This window comes from Mirounga leonina, unplaced genomic scaffold (assembly GCF_011800145.1).
Source record: "Mirounga leonina isolate KUSES-001 unplaced genomic scaffold, KU_Mleo_1.0 Mir_53, whole genome shotgun sequence".
NCBI classification, from domain to species: Eukaryota; Metazoa; Chordata; class Mammalia; order Carnivora; family Phocidae; genus Mirounga; species Mirounga leonina.
This window is the reverse complement of record NW_023270807.1, coordinates 5,940,848-5,957,557: the sequence shown is the minus strand read 5'-3', so window position 1 is coordinate 5,957,557 and position 16,710 is coordinate 5,940,848. Positions and strand designations below refer to the sequence as shown.

Sequence of the window (16,710 nt, the reverse complement as noted above, 5' to 3'; positions counted from 1 at the left end):
TCTAGCAAGTCGCTGTGGCCAAGGTCAAAGAGGTTGCTGCCTGTGTTCTCCTCTAGAATTTTGATGGGTTCCTGTCTCACATTTAGGTCTTTCATCCATTTATCTTTGTGATTGGTGCAAGAAAATGGTCCAGTTTCATTCTTCTACATGTGGCTATCCAATTTTCCCAACACCATTTGTTGAAGAGACTGTCCTTTTTCCATTGGATATTCTCTCCTGCTTTGTCAAAGATTAGTTGACCACAGAGTTGAGGGTCCATTTCTGGGCTCTCTATTCTGTTCCACTGATCTATGTGTCCGTTTTTGTGCCAGTACCATACTGTCTTGATGATGACAGCTTTGTAACAAAGCTTGAAGTCCAGCATTGTGATGCCACCAGCTTTGGTTTTCTTTTCAACATTCCTCTGGCTATTTGGAGTCTTTTCTGGTTCCAGACAAATTTTAGGATCATTTGTTCCAGCTCTGTGAAAAATGTTGATGGCATTTTGATAGGGATGGCATTGAATGTGTAGATTGCTCTGGGTAGCACAGACATTTGAACAATATTTATTCTTCCAATCCATGAGCATGGTATGTTTTCCCATTTCTTTGTGTCTTCCTCAAGTTCCTTAGTAAGTGTTTTGTAATTTTTAGAGTACAGATACTTTACCTCTTTGATTAGGTTTGTTCGTGGGTATCTTATGGTTTTTGGTGCAATTGTAAATGGGATCAATTCCTTAATTTCTCTTTCTTCTGTCTCATTGTTAGTGTATAGAAATGCAACTGATTTCTGTGCATTGATTTTATATCCTGCCATTTGTTGAATTTCTGTATGAATTCTAGCAATTTTAGGGTGGAGTCTTTTGTGTTTTCCACATAAAGTATCATGTCATCTGCGAAGAGTGAGAGTTTGACTTTTTTGCCAGTTTGAATGCCTTTTATTTCTTTTTGTTGTTTGATTGCTGAGGCTAGACCTTTTAGTACTATGTTGAACAACAGTGGTAAGAGTGGGTATCCCTGTCGTCTTCCTGACCTTAGAGGAAAAGCTCTGTTTTTCCCCATTGAGAATGATAGTTACTGGGGCCTTTCATATATGGCTTTTATGATATTAAGGTATGTTCCCTCTATCCCTACACTGTGGAGAGTTTTAATTAAGAAAGAATGCTGTATTTTGTCAAATGCTTTTTTCTGCATCAATTGAGAGGATCATATGGTTCTTGTCCTTTCTCTTATTAATGTGATGTATCACATTGATTGATTTGCGAATGTTGAACCACCCTTGCAACCCAGGAATAAATCCCACTTGGTCGTGGTGAATAACCCTTTTAATGTACTGTTGAATCTTTTTTTTTAATTTTTTTATTGTTATGTTAATCACCATACATTACATCATTAGTTTTAGATGCAGTGTTCCATGATTCATTGTTTGTGCATAACACCCAGTGCTCCGTGCAGAATGTGCCCTCTTTAATACCCATCACCAGGCTAACCCATCCTCCCACCCCCCTCCCCTCTAGAACCCTCAGTTTGTTTTTCAGAGTCCATCGTCTCTCATGGTTCGTCTCCCCCTCTGATTTCCCTCCCTTCATTCTTCCCCTCCTGCTATCTTCTTCTTCTTCCTTTTTTTTTTTTTTTCTTAACATATATTGCATTATTTGTTTCTGGGCTAGTATCTTGGTGAGAATTTTGGCATCCATGTCATCAGGGATATTGGTCCGTAATTCTCCCTTTTGGTGGGGTCTTTGTCTGGTTTGGGGATCAAGGTAATGGTGGCCTAATAGGACAAGTTTGGAAGTTTTCCCTCCATTTCTATTTTTTGAAACAGCTTCAAAGGAATAGACATTAGTTCTTCTTTAAATGTTTGGTAGAATTCCCCTGTGAAGCCATCCAGCCCTGGACTCTTGTTTGTTGGGAGATTTTTGATTACTGCTTCAATTTTGTTACTGGTTATGGGTCTGTTCAGGTTTTCTATTTCTTCCTGTTTCAGTTTTGATACTTTATGAGTTTCTAGGAATGTATCCATTTCTTCCAGATTGCTTAATTTGTTGGCATATAGTTGCTCATAATATATTCTTAAAATTGTTTGTATTTCCTTTGTGTTGGTTGTGATCTCTCCTCTTTCATTCATGATTTTATTAATTTGGGTCCTTTCTCTTTTCTCTTTGATAAGTCTGGCCAGGGGTTTATCAATCTGATTCATTCTTTCAAAGAACCAGCTTCTAGTTTTGTTGATCTGTTCTATTGTTCTTTTGGTTTCTATTTCATTGGTTTCTGCTCTAATCTTTATTATTTCTCATCTCCTGCTTGGTTTAGGCTTTATTGCTATTCTTTTTCCAGCTCCTTTAGGTGTAAGGTTAGCTTATGTATTTGAGACTTTTCCAGTTTCTTGAGACAGGCTTGTATTGCTATGTACTTCCCTCTTAGGACCGCCTTTGCTGTATCCCAAAGGTTTTGAACAGTTGTGTTTTCATTTTCATTTGTTTCCATGAATTTTTTAAATTCTTCTTTAATTTCCTGGTTAACCCATTCATTCTTTAGTAGGATGCTCTTTAACCTCCAAGTATTTGAGTTCCTTCCAAATTTCCTCCTGTGATTGAGTTCAAGTTTCAAAGCATTGTGGTCTGAAAATATGCAGGGAATAATCCCAGTTTTTTGGTACTTGGTTGAAACCTGATTTGTGACTCAGTATGTGATCTATTCTGGAGAATGTTCCATGTGGACTCAAGAAAAATGTGTATTCTGTTGCTTTAGGATGGAGTGCTCTGTATATATCTGTGAAGTCCATCTGGTCCAGTGTGTCATTAAAAGCCCTTGTTTCCTTGTTGATTTTCTGCTTAGACAATCTGTCCATTGCTGTGAGTGGGGTGTTAAAGTCCCCTACTATTTTGTATTATTATCAATGTGTTTCTTTAACTTGGTTATTAATTGGTTTATATAACTGGCTGCTCCCAAGTTAGGAGCATAAATATTTATAATTACTAGACCTTCTTGTTGGAAAAACCCTTTAGGCATGATATAGTATTCCTCTTTATCCCTTACTATAGTCTTTGGTTTAAAATTTATTTTGTCTGAGATGAGGATTGCTATTCCAGCTTCTTTTGATGTCCATTAACATGATAACTGGTTCTCACCCCCTCACTTTCAATCTGGAGGTGTCTTTGGGTCTAAGATGAGTCTCTTGTAGACAGCATATGGATGGGTCTTGTTTTTTTATTCAATCCGATACCCTGTGTCTTTTGGAGCACTTAGCCCATTTACATTCGAGCAACTATTAAAAGATATGAATTTAGTGCCATTGTATTACCTGTAAAGTCACTGTTTCTTTATATTGTCTCTTTTCCCTTCTGGTCTATGTTACTTTTGGGCTTTCTCTTCACTTACAGGATCCCCTTTAATATTCTTTACAGGGATGTTTTAGTGATCACAAATTCTTTTAGTTATCTCTCCTTTCATTCTGAATGACAGCCTTGCTGGATAAAGTATTCTTGGCTGCATGTTTTTCTCATTTAGTACCCTGAATAGATCATGCCAGCCCTTTCTTGCCTGTCAGATCTCTGTGGACAGGTCTGCTACCAGTCTAATAGTTCTACCCTTGTAGATTAAGGATCTCTTGTCTCAAGCTGCTTTCAGATTTTTTTCTTTATTTCTGAAATTTGCAAGCTTCACTATTATATGTTGGGGTGTTGATCTATTTTTTTTTTGAGGGCGTTCTCTGTGCCTCCTTGACTTGAATGCCTGTTTCTTTCCCCAGATTAGGGAAGTTCTCAGCTATGATTTGTTCAAATATACCTTTTGTCCCTCTCTCTCTTTTTTCTTCTTCTGGGACCACAATTATTCTAATATTGTTTCGCTTTATGGTATCACTGATTTCTTGAAGCCTCGCCTCATGATGCGTTAGTTGTTTTTCTCTCTTTACCTCAGCTTCCTTCCTTTCCATCATTTTTTCTTCTATGTCACTGACTCTTCTGCCTCATTTGCCCTAGCCATTAGAGCATCCACTTTAGACTGCACCTCAGTTAAAACATTTTTAATTTCAGCCTGATTAGATTTTAGTTCTTTTAATTCCACACTAAGGGATTCTTTAGTATTGTTTATGCTTTTTTTCAAGCCCAGCTAGTATCTTTATAATCATTATTCTAAATTCTAGGTCCAACATTTTATGTATATCCATATTGATTAAATCTATGGCAGAGAGTATTATCTCTGGTTCTTTCTCTTGTTGTGAATTTCCCCTTCTAGTCATTTTGTCCAGAGAAGAATAGATGAACAAGATAACAAAATAAAAAATATCAACCATGACCCCAGTGAAGTATACACTAGACAAATCTGAAGAGATCAGAAACCAAAAAAAAAAAAAAAAAGAAGAAAGAAAGAAAGAAAAAAGGGAAGAGGGGGAAGAGAATATAATCTAACAGACACTAGATCCCAAAATAGTAAAGAAATAAAAACATATATATATACAAAAATAAAATTGAATACAGTGAAAGGAAGCCAAAAATGAAGAACATATCTACAAAATATAAATGTAAAAATGAAAATTAAAAAAAAAAGACTTAAAAAAAGAGCTGATACAGTAAGATGCTAGTTGAAAAGGAAAAAAAAAGAGAAAGAAATTTTTAAACTGAAAGAATCATGAGACAAAACCTCAAATTCTATATGCTATTTTCCCCTAGCTCCCAGGAGTTTTTCAGTTCTGTGTGATCCATAAACTTGGTATTAGCCTGATGTTCCTGTTGGTCTTCAGGAGGAGGGGCCTGTTGCACTGATTCTCAGGTGTCTTTGCCTGGGCAGAGTTGCACCACCCCTTGTCAGGGGGCCGGGCACAGTGTAAACTGCTTTAGGTTGCTCTACGTGGCTTTTTTTCTCTGAAGGCTTTTCACACTGCTTTAGAGGATGAAAAAAAATGGCAGCACCCCAATCTCCAGCCCCAGACCTGAACAGTTGCAGCCCCCACTCTTGAGTGCACCCTCAGGGAGAAACAGTCAATCACTTCTGTGTGCACCAAACTCTGCAGACTCCTGTGGTGCACACCTGCGCCAATCCTCCCTGGGGAGGTGGGGCAGGGGGGGCGGTTCACCATGGCTCCACTGCTTGCTGGGCCCCATTCTTGGAGTGATCACCAGATCGTGCCCACACCTGCACCATTCCTCCCGGGGGAAGGAGCAGGTTCTCACAGTGGTTCTGCCACTTGCTGGGCCCCTGCTGGAGAGTGGTCCCCAAATCCTGCCATGGTTCGTGGTTTATGGCAAATGGAGCTGAGAGGCCACTCCAAGTCTTGCTGATTGTAGCTGGCTCCCTGCTCCAATGCTTGGAAACTCTGCCACACTCAGGCATCCCCTTTCTTTCTGTTACCCCAGGGATCCTGAGACGACACTGTTTACCTAGGATTCTGCCCCACTTTGCCACCTGAGCACCTTTCAGGCAGGAATGTCCCTCACAGGAGCAGACTTCTAGAAGTCCTGATTTTGAGCTCAGCTGCTGTATCACTTTCCAATGCTGACTTATGGAGGCTCCCTTACCCCACAGTTTATCTTCCAATATATTGCCTCGGATCCATTTCTCCACACCTCCTACCTTGTGGAAAGTGGTCACTTTTCTATTTATGAATTGCAGCAATTCTTTTCTTAGATTTCAGGTTCAATTCACAGATGTTCAGAATGATTTGATAGATATCTAGATGAATTTAAGGACCAGATGAAATGAGGGTCTCCTACTCTTCTTCCATCTTTCCTCCTCCTCAATATCTTTACTTCTTATAGTTCTATACAGGTTTTCTATTACTTCTTGAGTAACTTCCAGTAGTTGTCTCTTGCTAATAATTTGCCCACTTCATTCAGGTTACCTAATTTAGTGACATAATCATTGATAGTATTCCCTCATGATCTTTTTAAAATTTTTGTTAGGTCAATAGTGATGTTCCCCCGTCATTCCTGATTTTAGTAATCTTAGTCTTCTTTCCTTTACTCTTGGTCAAACGGAAGATTTGTCAATTTTGTTTTCTTTTTTTCCTTTCCTTTCTTTTTCCTTCTTTCTTTTTCGTCCTTCCTTCCTCTCTTTCTTTCTTTCGTTTTTTGTTTTTGTTTGTTTTTTACTGTGAAGTAATGGCATACATTATCCATTACGGAGACTTTTCCTTTTCTTAAAGGTTCTTTTTCTCTCATAACCCTTGGGACTCACTTCCATGGTTTGTCTAACAAGTTCTGGGACTGAATTTCCCTGTGCTACTCTTTATTTCCCTTGTCATCAAATGTTCACTTACATCTTTATGTTTTGGGCAAGTTATTGATCATCAAATTATATTTTCTGATCTTTATAAAAGGATAATTTAAATTAACCTCTTTGCATATTCCACAGTCTTGTGGAGTGGTGGGAGGGCTATGGAGTGGGGCTCAATATATTATCAACATTCTAATTTTTTTTAACCAGTGGCTGTTAGGTATTTGTTGATCTTTTCAAAGAAGATACTTTTGATTTGTTGATTCTTTGTTGTTTTCTGTTCTCCATTTCATTTTTTTTTCCACTGAAATATTTATTGTTTCCTTTTGTTTGCTTTGGGTTTAATTTGTTCTTCTTTTCCTAGTATTTTAAGGTAGAAGTTTAAGTTATTGACTTGCAATCTTTCTTCATTTTTAACATAAGTCAATAAATATTTCATAAATTTTCTGAATGGTCTGGAACAACTAGATTGATTGACACTGGAAAAGTGAGGAAGCTTTGCACTTAGGAGGAGAAAGGTCTCAAAGAGCAGGGGCCAGTGAGATAAAAGGCAGTACAAGTCTAGGGGCACCTGGGTGGCTCAGTCAGTTAAGCAGCTGCCTTGGCTCAGGTCATGATCCCAGGGCCCTGGGATCGAGCCCTGCATCAGGCTCTCTGCTCAGTGGGGAGCTTCCTTCTCCCTCTCCCTCTGCATGCCACTCTCCCTACTTGTGCTCTCTCTCTCTCAAATAAATAAAATAAATTAAAAATATATATTTAAAAGGCACTACAAGTCTAAATTTCTAGAGATGTGGGGGAAAGATGCCATAACATCACAAGAGGAACTCTCAAAAGAAGAACGGTTGCAGAGGGTATTGTAGGAAGTGTTGCTGCAGGTAAAAAAATATAATTACACTTTGGTGGTTTGGGTTTTTTGTTTGTTTGTATTTGAGAACTTTAACAAGAATTCAACTGCCTTTCCATTTCTTTCCAAAATCAGGCTTGTGTCTCTTTCACTTTTCCTCTATGGTTTTTTAAACTTATTTCTAAATAAGTAATTTTTTAAAAAGATTTTATTTATTTATTTGTCAGAGAGAGAGAGAGAGCACACAAGCAGGGGAGTGGCAGGCTCCCCACTGAGCAAGGAGCCTGATGTGGGACTTGATCCCAGGACCCTGGAATCATGACCTGAGCCAAAGGCAGGTGCTTAACTGAGCCACCCAGGCATCCCTCTAAATAAGTAATATATGCTCGAGTGAAAGCACTGGAAAATACAGGAGAGTATAAGGAAGAAAATGAAATTCATGAATAACCCTCCCTAGATTTTCATTCTCATCTTTTTAATATGCATAATCCACACTTACCCTCATTTTAAAATTCAAAATGTTATGAAAACTGAAAATTTTGCACAAAATCATTGTAGTGATAAAAATTGACCTGACTGGGTATGAGGCTATTTATAGACTTTATTTATCCCTAACTCTATGAATATTAATACTCTTACCTGCAGTATATTATATAACATATGAAATATTACCTTTCTAAAAGCTGGAATATTCTGATTTCTGAAACATATCTGGCCCCAAGGGTTTTGAGTAAGGGATTGTAGACCCACCTGCATTAAAAATTATCTACCTATCTACATATTTTATATATATATACATATACTCATTTATGTTATTTTAAATCTCTCCTTCTTAACAGTATATTGTGAGCATATTACTGTCATTAAATATTATTGGAAAAGTTTTTAATGGTGGCACAATATTCCATCATGTTGATGCATCCTTGTTCATTCAATCCTTTTGTATATTTAAGACATTTTCATTTTCTCAGTATTATAAATAGTGCCAGATGAAACATTTTTGTATATAAACCTTGATATGTATCTCTGGATATGTTCTTAGAAGAAATTCATACATATAGAATAGTTAAGACAAAGCACACAAATATTTTAGATTTGTGAGATATATATATATATTAAAAAGGACTGCCAGTGTCTCCAGCTGAAATGGAATGCTGTCATTCCCAGCCCACATATCTATCCTCTTTTATGCTTTATTAATGCTGCTTTGACATATAGAAGCTTCAAAACTTCATCCAGTCAAACTACCTGCCTTGGTTTTGGAGTCTGGTATTATGATTAAGAAAATCTTAGCTGGGCACCTGGGTGGCTCAGATGGTTAAGCGTCTGCCTTCGGCTCAGGTCATGATCCCAGGGTCCTGGGATCGAGTTCCTCATCAGGCTCCCTGCTCCTTGGGAGCCTACTTCTCCCTCTGTTTCTCTCTCTCTCTCTCTCTATCTATCATGAATAAATAAAATCTTTAAAAAAAAAAAATCTTAGCTACCCCAATAGTATCAATATATTCTTTTTTTTTCTTTTATAGCTTAATTAATCTAGACTTTACTTTGGAGTTTAAAGTGAGATAAATTCTTACTTTTTCCTAAAGTTAACCAGCTATCCTAATAATGTTTATTGACTAATCCATTTTTCCTCCATTGATTTGAAATGTGAATCTTATCATAGACTCAGCTATTATAGATAGTAGAGCCTAATTTGAGGCCTTTCATTTTGCTTGATTGATCTGTTTATCTTCTCTGAGCCAGTTGCACACTGACTAAATTATTGCCATTTGATAAAGGTTTACAAATCTGGTGGTGCTTGCTCCCCATTATTCTTTTTCCTTTTCAAAGCTTTCTTGGTTATTCTTGTCCATTTCTTGTTCTAGATGATCTAAGATCCCCCTACTATCCAATCAGAACAGAAAATATAGTTGGAATTTCAACTAGACTTGCATTCAATTTATAGATTAATTTAGAGACTATTGACATCTTTACAATATTGAATCTTTACACTGGGAATGTGGTTTAACTCTCCATTATTTCTATCCTACTTTTATGCCTCTAAGAAAGTTTTATAGTTTTCTTCTAATAGGTATTTTAAAAAATCATTTCTCAGTTTTATTTTTATTGCTATGGTGAATGGGATCTTAACATTTTATTTTACAAGAATGCTCCATTAATTTTTTATATATTTATTTTGTGACCAGCCACCTTACCAAACTGTCCCGTTAAATCTAAGTTTTTCAGTTGATTCATTTGCTTTTAGTTACACAATTACATTGCCTGAGAGTAATGATGATTTTTGTCCCTTCTTTCCAGTACTTATATCTTTTATTTATGGTTCTTACAATATATTAGCTACATCTTCCACAACAATGCCAAATAATAGTGGTGATAGCAGACATCTTTATCTTATTTCTGACTTTAATGTGTCTAGTTGGTTACCAGTAAGTAAAATGTTGATCTCTGAAGTTCATATTCACTACTATATTAAAATATTCTTCTGTTTCAACTTCTTATGAGTCAAATACAAATGCTGAAATTTTATATAATGCCTTTTTAGCATTTATCAAGGTAATAATATGATAGTCTAAGGAAAAGCATTTTACGTATTGTTGTGATGAGATTTCTTAACTCTATATCTTCTTATATTCATCTATGCATTTCTACTTGGTCAAGGCAAATTATTACTTTTTATGCATGTTATTTTTTTAATGTTATAATGATTTCTTCTTGCTTGCATTTTAGTCAAGATCCTTACATTTATATTGATAAGTAGGATCAATCTGTAGTTTTCTTTCTTTTATGAAGTTACTATCTTGTCTGTTTATATTGATAATGCTATTGTCTTAAAATAAAGAGGAAAATATATCCTCTTTCTCCTTGTCCTGAAATGGAATAAAACATGAAATTTTTAAAGGATTTACTAAAAATATCATCCAAGCCCAGGGCCTTTGCTGATGTCATAATTTAAAAACTTCTAATTTTTCTCATCTTGATTATTGGTGTGTTCAGGTTTTTCTATCTTTTCTGAAAACATTTTGTAAATTTGTATTTTTTTTACAAACTTGTCAATTTTAATGATATTTTAAAGGTTATTACCATAACTATATACTACTCTCTTACTTAAATTTTTTCATCTGTATATGTTTTTATACCCATTTTCTCATTCCTTCTTCTGTATATTTGTGGGTTTGTATTTTACTTGTTCCCTTTCATTTGTGTTTGGATTCTATTTTCAAACCCCTCCTTCCTCTGGGACCCCCTTTCTCCCTTATCCAGGCTCTGGTAGGGTTCTCATTCTAAAGCCATCTGTCTCTTCTCCCTCTTGACCAGGCACCCAGTGCTTCTGGGCAGAATTTATCTGCTCCAAATCTCTCACTGCAGAGTCTGACAGGCACCTGATAATATCCATAGTGATAAGTTTTTATTTTCTTACAAAAATATATTTGACTTGGGCCCATCCCTCAATTGGCTGTCTGGTGACTGGTTAATTCATCCAGTGAAGGTAGTGAGAGGGAATGAAAGAGCACACCACTGTAGTGGGATTTGGAGGCCCTGAGATAAGGCCTGACCTTATTTGTCCCCCCTAAGACCTGCCCCCAACTAGCTGTCTGACCTGATCTTCAGACCCAGCAAGATTTCCAGCCTATTTACCTTGAGCATTCTATGATTATCTATTATCCAATTACCCAATAAAATATTTGTGGTAGAGACCAGATTAATATGTTATTCTGTCTATATAATAGTTTCATTTTCACAGCTATTTTAGGGATTTTTTTTTTAATCCAAAGCAGTGAAGAGCATGAGAATGTCTAGCATTCTTAAGAATTATTCAGCAAAGAGTTCTTTATAAAATTCGTTGGGTCCTTCAGGATCAGATCTACTCTGTTTTAGCATCCTAATAAAATAACCAATAGAAACTTGAACAATTGTTGGAAAAACTAAAGTCATGACAAGAAATGAAAATCACCAAATTGCCAAGCAAATAGTATGATAACATGTAGTAACACTAAAGGTAATAGCACAACTCCAGCCTTATGTATTCATTTAATGTCATGGTTATAATTTCTCCCCATGGAGACCTTGAATTTCTTAATTCTATTCTTAAGCTCTTGTCCTAGACAATAGCACTATTTTCAGGTAACATCTGACATTGGAATTCTAGTTGGAAATACACCCATCTTCTAGGAAGAATATCTCCTCCTAAGAAATGACCCCCCTCTAACTCCACACATTGGGTTCCTGCTATGAACCCATCTCTGCAACAGCAGTTCATTAATTGGTCCAGGAAGGAGCACATGACCAAAGCAAAACCAATGAATTTCTTCCCTTGATATTTGGACTTCAGACCAAGAGAGTAAGGGGACTTTCCCTGAGAGTGCTGAACTTACTGAACATGTAAGCAGTGAAGCTCATGAGCCACCAGAGACCAAGAGTTCTGTCACATGGAGATTGGCTCATAGTAAGACAGGAAAAAGAAACCCATAAGCAGAGAGAAGTGGGGCAGCTGGAGAAAGCAATGGGACAAAACTCCATAGAGGAATACATCTGAGGGAGATTTGTAAACTACAGGGCTGCAAGAGAGGCATCACTCTCAGACCAATGAAAATGACTGGCGTGTTGCCGTAAATAGCAGAGCAAGACAGCCTACATTAAAGGTGGTTAATGAGACTTAATCAGGAACAGTTGCTATTAGAACCTGGGAGCTCTTTATATTAGGTATCAGTGTTTAGACTGAAGAAAGTGACCATTCAAACACGGATCCATACAGAACATAGAAGGATGTGGTGACAATAGAGCAAAGTCAAGATGAGGGAAGAGGGAATGAACATAGACAATGCTACCCTAAGCTAATGGTTTACAGTAATTTCTTTGTGCAGGACACATGGTGAATACTCGGAGAGGAATGAATTGATTTTATATCATGTCATATTAACATAATAATGAACTCAATGTAAGTTTTATTTCATAGTGTAGGTTTAGTTATTCATAATCAATCACTTTAATAATCTTCATAAAGCCATAAATGAATTAACCCAATAAGGTATAGTTATAGAGATCTGAATCTGAAAGATACCAAATGGCAATTCCAAACACATTCTGATGTCCAGAGTATGAAGAGCAGATAAACAGCCCTCCTACAAACAGCCATCCTATAAAAGGGTGGCTCACTCTTACCAAGATGTGCTCTGCATCATACAGATCCTTGACTCAGTAACTGCTCTCACCACTTATGTGTTTCTAACTCCTTGCCCTGCCTCCTCCCCCTGGGGCAACTTTCCTTCTACCGTCTACCATCCCACCTGGTGAAATTTTATCTATTTTTTAGATCCTACTCAAAATATCATCACTGTGATGCTTTCCTCTGCACCCCTTGCAGTCTGAGTAGCTCTGAATCTTGTAGTCTGGTGTCTGGGTAACTCCTACAGCATAGTCACAATTACATGCTTACATGTCTGTCTTTCCCAGCTATGTTGTAGTCATCTCTGTACTTCTTGAATCTAGCTTGCTGCCTGTACTACAGGGTTATTGAATGAATAAATCCCTCAGTGGAATATTACTCAGCCATCAGAAAGGATGAATACCTACCATTTACATCAACATAGATAGAACTGGAGGGGATTATGCTAAGTGAAATAAGTCAATCAGAGGAAGACAATTATCATATGGTTTCACTCATACGGGGAATATAAGAAATAGCACAGAGGATCATAGGGGAAGGGAGGGAAAGCTGAATGGGAAGAAATCAGAGATGGAGACAAACCATGAGAGACTCTTGACTCTGGGAAACAAACTGAGGGGTTGCCAAAGGGCAGGTAGGTGGGGGATAGAGTACCTGGGTGATGGACATTAAAAGGGGCACGTGATGTAATGAGCACTGGGTGTTATATGCAACTAATGAATCTATCGAACACTATATCAAAAACTAATGAGGTACTCTATGTTAGCTAATTGAATTTAAATTTTAAAAAAAGTTGCATTAAAAAAAAGAATGAATAAGTCCCTAATTACTGTGTGTCACAGTGGTTATAGTTTTTTAATTTGTGACCAAATAGACTTTTCTGCAATTTTATATGGACATGGCAATACGCCTGTATGTTCATTCTTGCTAGTCTGCTATCCATTTGCTATGTTCCTCTGCTCACAACTTAAAAAAAAAAAAAAAAAAAAAAATAACAAGTGTGTTCTTCTCTGCACAAAGGTATCTGTATCATACCCACACTCTAGGAGATTTAAAAAGGGGGAAAGAGTTTAATATTTTTTCTAACTCAGTTTTGTAGATATACTTCTAAGATTCAGTTATGAAATTATGAAAGGCAAGGTTTGAGACAAAAATATGGAAGCTTTGCTAAATTGCATAGATTTCTGATCATACCCAGCTTCAGTTTCTTGGCCAATGCATCAATTTGAATTGTGGGATCAGATCCCATGGACAGGAAACATATCAAAGGTGTCCGTGTATCACTTTCTTCCCAAGTTTTCTCCAGATTTAAGATAACTGGTTCTGTGTACTTCTCCTCCAAAGAATCTGCAATATACTTTCTTGCTTGAAAAACAGTACGGTCTGGACACCAAGACCTAGAAATGAATACAAGTTAGAGGGAAAAATTCAGTGTGTTCATTTTTTATTCTATTTAATTCTAAGCATGTACAGAACATATTTAATTAGCAAAGGACAAAAAGGTAATCCTCCCTTTTGCAGGTCTGTGAAAGGATGGGAAGGTTTTCCATCCCTGGATGAATATAAATTTAATCATGTGGTTTTGGTATGAGGCACTGGCAAGAAATAGGGGAGAACCGGTAACAACAGAGTCTGTTGCTAGTCCGGAAGGAAACTTAGAAGCCAGCTGATCCAATCATCTCATTTTCAGAAAGACCAATTACTTTGAAGCTTTAATTAGTTTTTTTTTTTTTAAGATTTTATTTATTTGCGAGAGAGAGAATGAGAGACAGAGAGCATGAGAGGGAAGAGGGTCAGAGGGAGAAGCAGACTCCCTGCCAAGCAGGGAGCCCGATGCGGGACTTGATCCCGGGACTCCGGGATCATGACCTGAGCCGAAGGCAGTTGCTTAACCAACTGAGCCACCCAGGTGCCCTAATTAGTTATTTTTTTAAATCACATCAATGATGGGGTGCCTGGGTAGCTCAGTTGGTTAAGTGTCTGACTCTTGATTTCGGCTCAGGTCATGATCTCAGGATTGTGAGGTCAAGCCCTGCATTGAGAATCTCTCTCTCCCTCTCCCTCTCCCTCTGCCCCTCCCCCACCTGGCTCCCATGCACATGCTCTCTCTCTCTAAACATAAATAAATATTTTTTAAAAATCACATCACTGATTATCTCCAGTCGCTGAAGCTATCACCTTCAGGTAAGCAATTCCTCATTCAGACCAATCCACAGGAGCACACTTTGACAAATATTTATCATGTGCCAACGACACATCAGGCCCCACTTTAGGTGTGGGGACTCAGCAGGACACAAGGGGAGGTGTCCTCTACCAGCTCCTGAACATGATGGGGGCCAACCTGCTGCCCACTCGGAAGCTCTGCAGTCTTCAGGGGGAGAATTAAAGTGTCAAAGTTGTCAAAAGGAGGTTGATCAGCAAGCACGTATTCATACCAACTGTGTAGCCCACACTGTAGGGTAGGTTCTATACACAGTAACAGATCAAATAAATATCATTTGGTATTTGATATTTTAGATCACAGACAAGCTCTATGGATTCTTATTCGCTAGTAGATTATATTATTTGTTTGACATGGGTTCAACTTCTAAACAATAGATAAAAGATAGACACATCTATTCCAATGAAAACAAGTAGCCCTGGAGTGACTCAGTCAGTTAAGTCTCTGACTCTTGGTTTCGGCTCAGGTCATGATCTCAGGTTGTGAGGTAGAACCCCATGTTAGGCTCCGTGCTTGGCATGGAGTCTGCTTGAGATTCTCTCTCCCTCTGCCCCTCCTGCTCATGCTCTCTCTCTCTCTCTCTCTGAAATAAATAAATCTTAAAAAAAACAAGTAGCCCTTTCATATTCTGTACATCATGAGGTCACCACTGCTGACCACTCTGATGACCCTCAAAGAGTGGACAACATCCAGGAAACAACTTGTTCTAAGACATACAAGCTCAGGTGTATAATATTAGGAAGACAAACTACTCCAAAATCATCCTACATCTTTTTGTTGTTCTTTTTGTGGTCCCATCTACTCCCGCATTCCACCCTCCTGCCTTGCCCATCAATCACACACACACACACACACACACACACACACACCTCTACCTTCCAATATAGAAGCCTTCTCTGAGCTCCTGGATATTTAGAAAACATGAAAAGTGAGAAGGAAAAGAAAAGAAAAGGAAGAATTTTCTTCCTTAACATCAATTTCAAAATTTTCTTCTACTTTTAATAGCCAAAACAGCATTTATACATTTCAAGAGGCAGTTCTTGGCTTTTTTCTCAGGTAAAATTGAATTTTAGCTTATAGACTAATTGCCTGGCAACCCTGTGAGGTCTAATTTTTTTTTTAAGAAGTAAATTCAACAATAAATGATTCACTCAATGGTAAATGATGAACAAAGGGAATATCAAAGGCATATTTTTCATGTTTTTTGCTCAAAGCATTACCATTAATACATTCCCTGCCACCATCGCCATTTTATTTGCTTGTCAAGGAACTAAGGAATTGCCATCCCAAACGGCAATTTGGAAGCACACACATTTATAATAACCACTGGGACACAGTGAAGTAAACTCACAGAGGTAAGATCTGTAATTTGACAATATGATGAGTGATGTTTCTAGGTCTGATAATACCTATTCTCACCTGATAAGTAAAAGTTTGCGGCAAGTATCCAGTGAATCATTATATCCATCAGGGATAATTTCTTCCTCTGGAGCATCTTTATCAAACCAGCTTTTCCATCCCTTCTCATTACGAGATATCTAAAATAAATAAGCCAATTAGCAAGCCATAGGACTATATGCAATTGGAATATACTGGAGAGAATTCTGAGTAACCTTAGGGGGTCATTCTTTATAGGCAAACAGTTTTTCAAACATAACCACACAGTTGACTTTTTTTTCCTCCAGAATCAGTGACTTAAAGAACGTGGATGTTACTATTCCCTTTCAGCTTTTCCATTGTTTTTCTATATTATTCACTGAAATTAAGACTGTGTATCAATTACACCAAATGAGCAGGCAGGAAAAAACACAGACCAGGCGTTTACAACCTGCCAATATGATTGGCAATTTGGACCAGGTGATTTGGGGGGAGCAGTCCTGTGCACTGTAGGATTGTTAGCAGCATCTCTGGCCTCTACTTACTAGATGCCGGTAGCACCCCTGTCACCAACTCATGACAATGAAAAATGTCTCCAGACATTGTCAAATGCTCTCTTGGTTGAAAACCACTGATATAGACCATTCTGATAACCAAATCTCTAAATGTTGACCTTTACTTAAAATAGTGATAGATGACAAAAATCTAAACTTTTATTTTCTTAGCGATTCCCTGCCTTCAGACCCTAAACCTAAGAATAAAAGAAGTCTCTATTGTATATATGAACCACATCTTTATCCATTCATCTGTTGAAGGGCATCTCAGCCCCTTCCACAGTTTGGCTATTGCAGACATTGCTGCTATGAACGTTGGGGTGCATATGGCCCTTCTTTTCACTACATCTGTATCT

The 16,710-nt window shown here is 37.6% G+C and overlaps 1 protein-coding gene across 1 annotated transcript in view; it reads right to left on the bottom strand.

The window, feature by feature from the left end:
• DNAH8 (dynein axonemal heavy chain 8) overlaps positions 1 to 16,710 on the bottom strand; it is a 397,226-nt gene that overhangs the window by 76,727 nt on the left and 303,789 nt on the right. The window contains exons 81-82 of the mRNA XM_034991238.1: positions 15,843 to 15,961; positions 13,397 to 13,599 (exon numbers count right to left, since the gene is read on the bottom strand). Coding sequence (XP_034847129.1) covers positions 13,397 to 13,599; positions 15,843 to 15,961 — 322 coding nt within the window. The remainder of the gene's footprint in view (positions 1 to 13,396; positions 13,600 to 15,842; positions 15,962 to 16,710) is intronic.